We start from the raw sequence: 11,856 nt of genomic DNA, 5'->3' as shown, positions 1-11,856 counted from the left end.
CTTGGCTCACTGCAACCTCTGCCTCCTGGGTTCAAGCAATTCTCCTGCCTCAGCCTCCCAAGTAGCTGGGATTACAGGCATGTGCCACCACACTCGGCTTATTTTGTATTTTTAGTAGAGATGGGGTTTCATCATGTTGGCCAGGCTGGTCTCGAACTCCCGACCTCAAGTGATCCGCCCTCCTCGGCCTCCCAAGTGCTGAGATTACAGGCGTGAGCCACCGTACCTGGCCAGAAAGGACAACCTTTAGTGAGGCCTGAGTCCCAGGCATTGCCTGAGGACAGTTCCACACTGAGGGACAGCAGAGGCAGCTGCTTGGAAGGAAGGGAGATGGGGTACGGGTGGGGGTTGGGGGACGCTTAACGCTCCAAAGCCTAAAGCCAAACCCAGTGCAGGAGGCTTCTTACAATCGGGGAGGAGGGGAGGCCTGCGAGGGCCAGGGAAGCTCACTGTGGAGCGAAGGCCTGGGTTTGGAGAGGCTGGAGGAAGGGGCAGCAGGGGGAGCTTCCGGGCAGGGACGGCCTGAAACCCGGGTCCTCCCGCCCCGGCAGGCCTGACGGAGGACGAGGACGTGCGCGCCATGCTGCTGGGCTCCCGGCTCCGCAAGATCCGCTCGCGCACGTGGCACAAGGAGCGGCTGTACCGGCTGCAGGAGGACGGCCTGAGCGTGTGGTTCCAGCGGCGCATCCCGCGCGCGCCGTCGCAGCACATCTGTGAGAAGCTGGGGAGCGCCGGGTGGGCAGGGAGGTGGGGACAGGCCGGGTCCTCCGCCCTGACCCGGCCCTACCCGCAGTCTTTGTGCAGCACATCGAGGCAGTCCGCGAGGGCCACCAGTCCGAGGGCCTGCGGCGCTTCGGGGGTGCCTTCGCCCCGGCGTGCTGCCTCACCATCGCCTTCAAGGGCCGCCGCAAGAACCTGGACCTGGCGGCGCCCACGGCTGAGGAAGCGCAGCGCTGGGTGCGCGGTCTGACCAAGCTTCGCGCGCGCCTGGACGCCATGAGCCAGCGCGAGCGGCTGGACCAATATCCTGCCGGGGCTGGGAGGGAGGGCCCCAGGGAGGGCCCCATCCTTGGAGTGCCCCCAGGCCCAGGGGAGGCAGGGCCCCTGTCCTGAGGGCGCACAGTCTGGGTCGGAGCCCTAGGTCTTTGAAACAGAGTGGGGACACGTGCCCTGGCTAGGTCCGAGCTCCCACCAAGAGGGGTGGCGCGGCCCCTCCTTCAGGGAGGCCTGAGGCCGTCTGAGGATGGAGACAGGGCCTCCTGTCTTTGATGAGCCCCAGTCCTGCGGAGGAGACACTGCTACCGTGCTGGGGGAGTCCACAGGCCAAGGGGAAAGTACAGCCCCTAAACCAGGGAGCCCCCAGATCCAGGTGGGGATGACTTACCGGCCAGTTACCTGGGGGCTGGGGGCAGCCTGGTGTGTTACTGTTATTTCCTGAGCACCCACACCTGGATCCACTCCTATCTGCACCGGGCTGACTCCAACCAGGACAGCAAGATGAGCTTCAAGGAGATCAAGAGCCTGCTGAGAATGGTCAACGTGGACATGAACGACATGTATGCCTACCTCCTCTTCAAGGTGGGCTTCCGCCCTGAACCCCAGCCCCTGGCTTTGCCATCACTCTGACCTCTGCCTGCCCCCAGCCGTCTGAGTCATCAGCTCCCCTGCCCTCTCCACCTGCAGCTTTTTTGGAGAAGCAGCCTTTCCCTGCATAAAGGCAACATCTGGGTTTAGTTAGCCTTTGGCCTCCCCTGAGGCCACTGGGCCAGGAAGGGAGTGGGGAGCCAGGGCCCAGAACTTTCCTCCCCCTCAGTTCCTACCCCTCCAAAGTGAGCAGCAAAGCTATTCTCATTTCCCTGAGTCTGCAGGGCACCTTTTGCATGTGGGGGCACAGGCAGGAGCCAGCCTACAGGCGTGCATGTGCACAGATACATGTGTGCACCCTTCTCCACGCAGACCCTCCACTGTGGCACGTGTTGGCACCTCATGCATGGGAGCACAGTGGCACACAGGAGTGGGCTCTGCAGCTACGGCCCAGCTGGAGCCCCTGGCAGACCTCTGTGTGCATGTGGACAATGGGACCCACCTGTAACCCCGAAAGACAGGAGAGCCCATGGCAGCTGGACCCCTGGGCCACAGCTTCACAGGGATGCTCCATGAATTCTCATTGACTTGTTCAGTGACCCTGGGTGTGAATATGTGCATGTCAGCATAGTAACATGTCCACCTAGGGGAGTGTGAGGGCCCAGGGGTCCTGTCTTGGCCCAGGATCACCATTTTTCCTTCCACATCTTGATTCTTGGGGTAGGTCATGGTGCAGAGGGGCAGGCATAGAACCAGAGAGACCTCCCTTAAAGTCCAGCCCTGCAGGCCAGGCTTAGTGGCTCACCCCTGTCATCCCAGCACTTTGGGAAGCCTAGGCGGGAGGACTGCTTGAAGCCAGGAGTTTGAGATCAGCTTGGGCAACATAGCAAGACCTCATCTCTACAAAAAATACAAAAATTAGCCAGGTGCAGTGGTAAACACCTGTGGTCCCAGCTGTCCAGCTATTTGGAAGGCTGAGGTGGGAGGATCACTTGAGATCACACGTTGGAAGCTGCAGTGAGCTATGATCATGCCACTGCACTCCAGCCTGGGTAACAGAGCAAGACCAAACAAACAAACAAAAAACCCAAAAAACAAACAGAGCTGGAGTCACAAGTCTTACTCTGTTTTTCCACCTGTGAAATGGGGAACGTTGCCTTCTCAGATGTGGTAGATGACAGATGGGTTAAAGGGGCCAGGTTTCCTGGAGTGTCTGCCTCCTCTGAGCTTCTCCCTCTGCTCCCCAGGAGTGTGACCACTCCAACAATGACCGTCTAGAGGGGGCTGAGATTGAGGAGTTCCTGCGGCGGCTGCTGAAGCGGCCGGAGCTGGAGGAGATCTTCCATCAGTACTCGGGCGAGGACCGCGTGCTGAGTGCCCCTGAGCTGCTGGAGTTCCTGGAGGACCAGGGCGAGGAGGGCGCCACGCTGGCCCGCGCCCAGCAGCTCATTCAGACCTACGAGCTCAACGAGACAGGTGGGGGGCGGCACGGCCAGGTCGTGGCACCTGACAGGGCTGTGTTCCCAGCTGAGTGGGTTCTGCTGTGGGCTGGCTGCGGGCACTGTCTCGGCCAGGTTAGCTTGCCTCCTCCAGACTCAGCTTCCACATGTGTAAAATGGCACAACAGCGTGCCTTCCTCCCAGGGTCTGGTCGAAGGTTAAGTGGCATGACTTACAGAGTCTAGTCAGTAGATTGTCTAGTCTATTCCTAAGTTGAGTGGGCCTTGGGGGCATTGAAAGCTGGACATGGGGGATCCCCATGTGGCCTGATGCCCTCTCCTGCCACCCCTGCAGCCAAGCAGCACGAGCTGATGACACTGGATGGCTTCATGATGTACCTGTTGTCGCCAGAGGGGGCTGCCTTGGACACCACCCACACGTGTGTGTTCCAGGACATGAACCAGCCCCTCGCCCACTACTTCATCTCTTCCTCCCACAACACCTATCTGACCGACTCCCAGATTGGGGGGCCCAGCAGCACTGAGGCCTACATTAGGTACTGTAGTAGGGGGTGAATGTGCCCGGGAGCCCCACCTGGAGAGAGACATGGGGCTGGCTTCCTGGGGCCTTCCTGGCTCAGCCTGCCTGCTGCCCTGCTCTGTGGCACTCTCCCAACACCTTGCCTGTCCACCCATCTGTCCACCCACAGGGCCTTTGCCCAGGGATGCCGCTGCGTGGAGCTGGACTGCTGGGAGGGGCCAGGAGGGGAGCCCATCATCTATCACGGACATACTCTCACCTCCAAGATTCTCTTCCGGGATGTGGTCCAAGCCGTGCGTGACCATGCCTTCACGGTGAGCCCCTGGGATGCCCAGCCCCAGCCCCACAGCCTTCGCAATGACCTCCGTCCACACCCACGTGCCAGCTGCGCTCAGTCCTTCCAGGGGAAACCCTTGCCCAGAGAATCATTCATTCACCAAGTGCTGCTGGGATAAGTGGCCAATGGGGTGGAATAAAGCTGAATGAGATGCCACTCTCATATTTGGGAAATATGTTCCCGCTCATATTTGGAAAATGTCTTAAAATCACAGAGTGTCCAGAAGAAAACCTTTGGGGGAGGGAAGGACTTTTTTTTTTTTTTTGAGACGGAGTCTTGCTCTGTCGCCCAGGCTGGAGTGCAGTGGCCGGATCTCAGCTCACTGCAAGCTCCGCCTCCCGGGTTCACACCATTCTCCTGCCTCAGCCTCCCGAGTAGCTGGGGCTATAGGCGCCTGCCACCTCGCCCGGCTAGTTTTTTGTATTTTTTAGTAGAGACGGGGTTTCACCGTGTTAGCCAGGATGGTCTCGATCTCATGACCTTGTGATCCGCCCGTCTCGGCCTCCCAAAGTGCTGGGATTACAGGCTTGAGCCACCGCGCCTGGCTGGGAAGGACATTTGAATCATGACTTCCAAAGAATAAGCTGTAAGAGAAGCTCACCAGTGGCACCTACATAAACTGCAGCTTCGGTCACAGTGTGCAGATCTTCCCATCAGCAAATGATGGCAGGAGAGTTTTCAACATCATTGACATGGTCAATGTCATTCACATGTAAAAAGCATTTATGGGACCAGGTGCGGTGGCTCACACCTGTATTCCCAGCACTCTGGGAGGCTGATGCAAGGATCACTTGAGGCCAGGAATTCCAGACCAGCCTGAGCAAATAGCTGTATCCTGTCTCAACAAAAATAAAAATTAGCTGAGTGTGGGGGCATGTGCCTGTAGGCTGAGTTACTCAGGAGGCTGAGGTGGGAGGATCACTTGAGCTCAGGACTGGAGAATGCGGGAATACTGACTGTGCCACTGCACTTCAGCCTGGATGATGGAGCTAGACCAAAGCATAAACAACAAAAATTGGCCGGGCGTGGTGGCTCACACCTGTAATCCCAGCACTTTGGGAGGCTGAGGTGGGCAGATCACCTGAGGTCAGGAGTTTGAGACCAGCCTGGCCAACATGGTGAAACCCCGTCTCTACTAAAAATACAAAAATTAGCTGGGTGTGGTGGCGGGTGCCCGCAATCCCAGCTACTCCGGAGGCTGAGGCAGAGAGAATCGCTTGAATCCGGGAGATGGAGTTGTAGTGAGCTGAAATTGCATCACTGCACTCCAGCCTGGGTGACAGAGCAACACTCCATCTCAAAGAAAAAAAAAATCATTCCTGCAGCCTCCCTCAGCCTCCTGGACAGTCTAGCCCTTCCCTGGGTTCTCCAGAGCCCTGCTCTGCCTGCTTGTCCTGCTTGTCCTGAAGGGTCTGGGAGCCAGATGTTGGGAGGTACTGGCAGAGGGAGGGGAGTGGCTCTGAGCCACTGCCCTTCCCCACACAGCTGTCCCCCTACCCTGTCATCCTATCCCTGGAGAACCACTGCGGGCTGGAGCAGCAGGCTGCCATGGCCCGCCACCTCCGCACCATCCTAGGGGACATGCTGGTGACACAGGCGCTGGACTCCCCAAATCCTGAGGAGCTGCCTTCCCCAGAGGTGATGCACCCCAGCCCCCAGCCTGGATGGAGGGAGGTCTGGTGGGAGTCCGCCTCCCCCAACTGGTTGTGCCACCTCTCTGGCTCGGGACCCCTCACCTCTCCGTGCCTTAATCTTTCTCCGTTCCTCTGTTCATCTGACGTCTGCCACCCCCTGGTCTTGTCCTTCTGCTGCCCTCTGGCTCTCCATTCTTGACTAGACCCCCCCACACACACACACCCTCTTCCATGACCTGGCTCTGCCCTGCTGGCCCTGTGTCCCTGCTGGTAGAGTCCTGCAGGCTCTGCCATTCCCTCCTGCAAGGCCCTGTTTGACAGTTTCTCCACCTGGAAGTCCCTTCCCAGCCATCCACACTTGCCAAGCATCACCTGCTTAGAATTCAGCTCAGCTTCAGCCGCCTCTTCCGTGGCCTTATCCACTTCCCCAACTCTTAGGTCTGAGGCAGCCTGCTGCTCTCCCCCAGTCCGCAGAGTGCATCCTCGGCCCTCTCCAGACGTTTATCCTGTCGGGCTCCTTGAGAAAACTCCCCTCCTACTTCCAATCCCCAACATGCAGGCAGGGTTGACTCACCCTCGTGTGTGTGTGAGACGTGATTTTTGTTACTAGTATGACAGTCACACCCATATGGTAAAAGAAAACTGAGCTGTACCAAGGGACACAATGAACGGTGCTTCCCTTCCTCCCCTGACCGGTCCTCTTTCACAAGAAGTAACCATCTCCAACTTTCTTGCGTGTGCTTCGAGAATTTCCCCACACACACATTACCTGTGCACATGTGTGTACTGTCTTCTCTTTTAAATGGTACCAAAAAAGGACTGTGTGATTCCAGGTTGTAGCCCCACTTCTTCCACGTTGTAGCCTCACTTCTTCTACGTTGTAGCCTCACTTCTTCCACGTTGTAGCTCCACTTCTTCCACGTTGTAGCCCCACTTCTTCCACGTTGTAGCCCCACTTCTTCCACGTTGTAGTCTCACTTCTTCCACGTTGTAGCCCCACTTCTTCCACGTAAGATCTTTTTTGAAGAGGGTCGCTTCCCTTTCAGTCCTGAGCTGTCGCGTGCATCATAGTGGCTGCTGTGTATATTCTGATGTTGAAGGACCTTACTAAGCATCCCTTCCTGATGGCTTCCTAGGCCGTTCTCCACTCTTTCCTATTAGACACTCATCTCTGTGTCTCCTTTCCTGCCTCCCACCCCCAGCCAGCCCTTCACACGGTGGTGGTTGAATAACTGACTGACCGGCCGCCACAGGGGTGAGAAGGCCTAACCCTTCATCCTCCACATTGGCCCCCACAGCAGCTGAAGGGCCGGGTCCTGGTGAAGGGGAAGAAGCTGCCTGCTGCTCGGAGCGAGGATGGCCGGGCTCTGTCGGACAGGGAGGAGGAGGAGGACGATGACGAGGAGGAAGAAGAGGAGGCGGAGACTACAGCACAGAGGCGGCTGGTGAGAGCTGGTGGGCTGGGGTCGGTGGGGTGGGGAAGCGGGGGAAGGTGGGAGGACGGGTGTGGGGAGCGTGGGCCAGCTGAGCCCTGCTGAGGCTGGTCTCCTAGGCTAAGCAGATCTCCCCGGAGCTGTCGGCCCTGGTCGTGTACTGCCACGCCACCCGCCTGCGGACCCTGCACCCTGCCCCCGACGCCCCGCAGCCCTGCCAGGTCAGCTCCCTCAGCGAGCGCAAAGCCAAGAAACTCATCCGGGAAGCAGGTAGGAGCCAGGGCACTGGGTGTCTGGGGCGAGAGGGCGATGGGGGCACCTCCTGAAGGGGGCCTGGAAAGGAGTTGAGGGGGCTTTGGGGGACAATAAAGAGGTCAAGAGGACCCCAGAGAGGGGCTGGGCTGAGGGAATGAGGGCCCTGCACATGCCAGGGTGGATAGAGGGGAGAGTGGCAAGCTGAGGGCGGCCTGCTGTCTGCAGCCTGCTGTCTGCCTTCAGAGGCCTGTGGTGGGGCCGGCCATAGAGGGAGATGGGCCAGGCTGGGCTGGGGGTTGGGGGAGCCCAGCCGCTGCTGCGACACTGGGGAGGAATTCCTGGGGCAGGTGATGCTGAGAAGACACATCACCTGGAGGACTAGGAAGCAGCCAGGAGAAGAGGCGGGAGGGCTTTCCAGACAGGAGGAACAGGCTGTTGAAGGCCTGGAAGCTTGGCCTGGAGAAGAGTTCCAGGAGCCACGGTGGAGCTGGAGGGCTGTGGGCATTCACTGTACTTGGTTGGAACTTTGTCAGGAGCAGGGAACTGGGGGCTGGGGATGTGAAGCCAGGCTATGTGAGTGGAGGGGATCCCTGCAGCCTCCTCAGTGAGCTCCCCTCTCAGCCTAGGTCAGAAGAGAGTGAGGAGCAGGGGCGGGGTGAGCTGGGGATGGGCTTGGCCTCTGTTCCCTGGAGGTTATAGGCCGGGGCTTTGGGTGAGGGACCCCCGGGGTCTGTCACAGTCTCACCCCAACTCTGCCCCAGGGAACAGCTTCGTCAGGCACAATGCCCGCCAGCTGACCCGCGTGTACCCGCTGGGGCTGCGGATGAACTCGGCCAACTATAGTCCCCAGGAGATGTGGAACTCGGGCTGTCAGCTGGGTGAGTGGGGGCCACATGAGCGGGAGCAGGCGGGGTGCCACAGTGTGGGAGAGGCCTCAGCAGTGAGGGCCCACACAGCCTTCCAGACGGTGGAAACATGCATTTTGTTGATTATTTTTAAAGTTGCCAGCAATGTAGGTGGGAAAATCAAATCAGGCTCGCTTATTCTTGACAGTGTACAGGTCTCGCATTTTTATGATGGTAGAAATTAAAACCTCCACTCCCATGTTCCCTGGACACACACAACCCCCACACACCTGGCAGTCCCACTAAGTCAACACTGAGAAGGGTGGGCTCTGGGGGACGCTGAGCCCCACCAAAGGAGGCCGTATCGTCTCCTTGGGGTAAGGGTGGAAACAAGCCCAGGCTTCCTCAGACCCGTGGCTCTGACCCAAGCCTGGCCCTGAGGGTGGGGGCTTTTCCAGCACCTTCCAGCCTGGAGGGATCCCAGGGCGGAAGTACAGGTGACAGTGGGGGCTGAGTCCATGACCCTCTCCCCTAAAGTCATGGTGGGGGCAGAGCAGCACTGAGCAGACAGTGGGATCCCAGGCCCTTTGTAGAGAGGAATGCAGTCCCCTGAAACTGAGTAGTGAGAACAGGGCCGCTAAGAGCCCTTGCTCTGACCCTGCTGTGTCCACAGTGGCCTTGAACTTCCAGACGCCAGGCTACGAGATGGACCTCAATGCCGGCCGCTTCCTGGTCAATGGGCAGTGTGGCTACGTCCTGAAACCTGCCTGCCTGCGGCAACCTGACTCGACCTTTGACCCTGAGGACCCGGGACCTCCCAGAACCACTCTCAGCATCCAGGTCAGCAGGCTGGAACGGGCCCCAGCCTGGGGTCACACTGGTTCTAGAGAGGCTCTTTGTGACGTGGAGGAAGGCAAGGGGGGCTGGGGACAGGTTGGAAGTGACGGGTGGTCTGAGCTTGAGGCCCATCAGGGGATGGCCAAGGTGGGCGTGGGCCCCAGCTGCTCCCTCCCTCACCCCACAGGTGCTGACTGCACAGCAGCTGCCCAAGCTGAACGCTGAGAAGCCACATTCCATTGTGGACCCCCTGGTGCGCGTTGAGATCCATGGGGTGCCCGCAGACTGTGCCCGGCAGGAGACTGACTATGTGCTCAACAATGGTGGGCAGCTGCTGGCAGAAGTGTCGGGGGGAGACTGCAGAGAGCGAAGGGGGGTGCAGGGTGGATCCTGGGGCCCTGGGGCTCTGACTGCCACCCCTGTGCCCTAGGCTTCAACCCCCACTGGGGGCAGACCCTGCAGTTCCAGCTGCGGGCTCCGGAGCTGGCGCTGGTCCGGTTTGTGGTGGAAGATTATGACGCCACCTCCCCCAATGACTTTGTGGGCCAGTTTACACTGCCTCTTAGCAGCCTAAAGCAAGGTTGGTGGAGGCTGGTGGGGATGGAGAGGGATGTGGGTACAGGTCCTGCAGACCCTGTTCACCTTTGTGCCTCGAATTTCCTGCCCTGAAGCGTGCCCAGGCTGGGCCAGACCCCTAGGGTACGCAGAGGACCTGAGGCCTGGCTGTCCTCCCCACAGGGTACCGCCACATACACCTGCTTTCCAAGGACGGGGCCTCACTGTCACCAGCTACGCTCTTCATTCAAATCCGCATCCAGCGCCCCTGAGGGCCCAGCTCACCCGCCCTGGGGTTCTGCGAGTGCCAGTCCACATCCCCTGCAGAGCCCTCTCCTCTGGAGTCAGATGGTGGGAGTACCAGCCCCCAGCCCACCCACTTGGCCCACTCAGCCCACTCACCAGGCGCTGGTCTCACCTGGGTGCTGAGGGCTGCCTGGGCCCCTCCTGAAGAATCAACAGGTGCTCATGTGACTTCAGTGAGCTCCAACCCTGAGGCCCTGAGATGGCCCCAGCCTTTGTCCTCAGCCTACCCCTCATTGTGACTTATGAGGAGCCAAGCCTGTTGCTGCCAGGAGACTTGGGGAGCAGGACACCTGTGGGCCCTCAGTTCCCCTCTGTCGTCCCGTGGGCCATCCCAGCCTCCTTCCCCCAGAGGAGAACAGTCCACCCCACTTGGCCCGGACCCCGGGCTTAGCCCCTAAGCCCTCCTTTACCCTAGGCCTTCCTGGACTCCTCCCTCCAGCTCTGGAACCTGAGTTCCCCTTCCCTTCTCAAAGCAAGAAGGGAGCGCTGAGGCATGAAGCCCTGGGGAAACTGGCAGTAGGTTTTGGTTTTTATTTTTTGAGACAGGGTCTCGCTTCATCGCCCAGGCTGGAGTGCAATGTTGCAATCACGGCTCACTGCAGCCTTGAACTCCCAGGCTCAAGCGATCCTCCCATCTCAGCCTCCTGAGTAGCTGGGACTACAGACACAGGCCACCACACCTGGCTAATTTTTAAATTTTATGTAGAGATGGGGGGGACTCCCTATGTTGCCCAGGCTGGTCTCGAGCTCCTGACCTCAAGTGATCCTCCTGCCCCGGCATTCCAAAGTGCTGGGATTACAGGTGTGAGCTACTGCCCCGGCCTAGCAGTAGGTTTGTAACTGTTTCATAGAAGAGCCCTGGAGAAGACAGTAGAATGAGCCTATCTAGTTTAAAAAATAAAGAAGCTCATTTATTTTACCACTGCCACTCCCTGATCACCTCTATGCTGCCACCCCCACAGGCCCATGAGGAGGGACAGGGCTGGATGAGTCCCTTGGCCCTCTCCCCTCAACAGGGCATGGACTTGTCTAAGACAGCCAGGGGGTGGCAGCAGGAGATGCCACAGCTCAAAATAGCCTGACCCCTGCTCCTGGCTTAAAGCTGCTGCGAGTATCACAAGACTGTCTGAGGATGCCAATTTACAAGGTCAGCGCCTCTCCACGACGCGCGCGCGCGCACACACACACACACACACACACACACACACACACACACACACACACACAGAGGGGGTCTTGAATGAGGAGGCGACAGGAGTCTGAGGGACCCTCAGACAGACTGCCACTCCCACGCTTAGCTGGGCTCAAGGCCCCTGTCTGCTCAGTAGGGCAAATCCCAAGGACACGGGCTTTCCTTCCTTCCTCCAGCCAGCCAGCCTTTTACACAAAGGCTGGAAACACTGCTTGGGCCGCCTCTATAGGAATGCTGGGAGAGCGCACTGGACACTAGACAACAGAATCCGGAAAAAATCCTGCACCCCCCGTCAGGGTGACAATGTGGAGGCCTGGTGTTTTAGGTTCTGCCAGGCGACAGTGCTGGCACTGAACAAGGGCAGAACTTGACATTAGTCCCCAGAGGGTGGCCTGGAACTGGGCTGGGATAGGCCTTGAACTGGCCCCAAGCCCTGCAGAAACCAAAACACAAGGCTGGGGCAGACTCCACCTTCTAGCAACTCCAAGAACTGATGCAGAAAGTGGCAGTGCCCCCGCTCCTTCATGCTGGGAGTGGCGTTTGGCTCTGGTGAATCTGTCTGTCTGAAAGAGGATAATCAGAATCAAAAGGGCCCAGAAGGAATGGGCCGGGCCAGGCAGCCCAGGCATCTGGCACTCCGGGCTGTCAGGAGGGTCAGGCTGCCAAACTGCAGCCTCAGGATGGGAGGCACAGAGAGGCTAAGTCCAGTTTTAGCAAATGAAGAGCTATTAGCATTGCCCAGCCCCTGCAGAGCCAGTTCTGGCTGGGGGGGGTCTGGGTCCCCATCCTGCTTGGCTTCTCTAGTTTCATATATGGTACCAAGAGGAAGGAGTGAAGGCTAGGACGAGGGCCCAACGCTGAGAAAGCTGCCTTGAAAGGGCAAGAGTCTTTTTTTTGAG

At 58.9% G+C, this 11,856-nt stretch overlaps 1 protein-coding gene across 2 annotated transcripts in view; it reads left to right on the top strand.

The window, feature by feature from the left end:
* Nucleotides 1-10,693, top strand: part of PLCD3 (phospholipase C, delta 3) — a 21,765-nt gene extending 11,072 nt beyond the window's left edge. The window contains exons 2-16 of one of the 2 annotated variants that reach the window (XM_011985960.1): nucleotides 552-713; nucleotides 794-1,022; nucleotides 1,449-1,578; nucleotides 2,832-3,060; nucleotides 3,378-3,579; nucleotides 3,733-3,877; nucleotides 5,386-5,538; nucleotides 6,833-6,979; nucleotides 7,087-7,237; nucleotides 7,984-8,100; nucleotides 8,741-8,907; nucleotides 9,092-9,227; nucleotides 9,335-9,484; nucleotides 9,643-9,723; nucleotides 10,406-10,682. In XM_011985960.1, the coding sequence (XP_011841350.1) occupies nucleotides 552-713; nucleotides 794-1,022; nucleotides 1,449-1,578; nucleotides 2,832-3,060; nucleotides 3,378-3,579; nucleotides 3,733-3,877; nucleotides 5,386-5,538; nucleotides 6,833-6,979; nucleotides 7,087-7,237; nucleotides 7,984-8,100; nucleotides 8,741-8,907; nucleotides 9,092-9,227; nucleotides 9,335-9,484; nucleotides 9,643-9,723; nucleotides 10,406-10,413 (2,207 nt within the window). In that variant the 3' untranslated portion in view covers nucleotides 10,414-10,682. Of the gene's footprint in view, nucleotides 1-551; nucleotides 714-793; nucleotides 1,023-1,448; nucleotides 1,579-2,831; nucleotides 3,061-3,377; nucleotides 3,580-3,732; nucleotides 3,878-5,385; nucleotides 5,539-6,832; nucleotides 6,980-7,086; nucleotides 7,238-7,983; nucleotides 8,101-8,740; nucleotides 8,908-9,091; nucleotides 9,228-9,334; nucleotides 9,485-9,642 lie in introns of both variants that reach the window. The other variant, XM_011985959.1, reaches the window with a different exon arrangement.
* Nucleotides 10,694-11,856: the final 1,163 nt, after the last annotated feature.

Source organism: Mandrillus leucophaeus, unplaced genomic scaffold (genome assembly GCF_000951045.1).
Source record: "Mandrillus leucophaeus isolate KB7577 unplaced genomic scaffold, Mleu.le_1.0 Scaffold290, whole genome shotgun sequence".
Taxonomy (NCBI): Eukaryota; Metazoa; Chordata; class Mammalia; order Primates; family Cercopithecidae; genus Mandrillus; species Mandrillus leucophaeus.
This window is presented reverse-complemented; position numbering and strand designations above follow the sequence as displayed.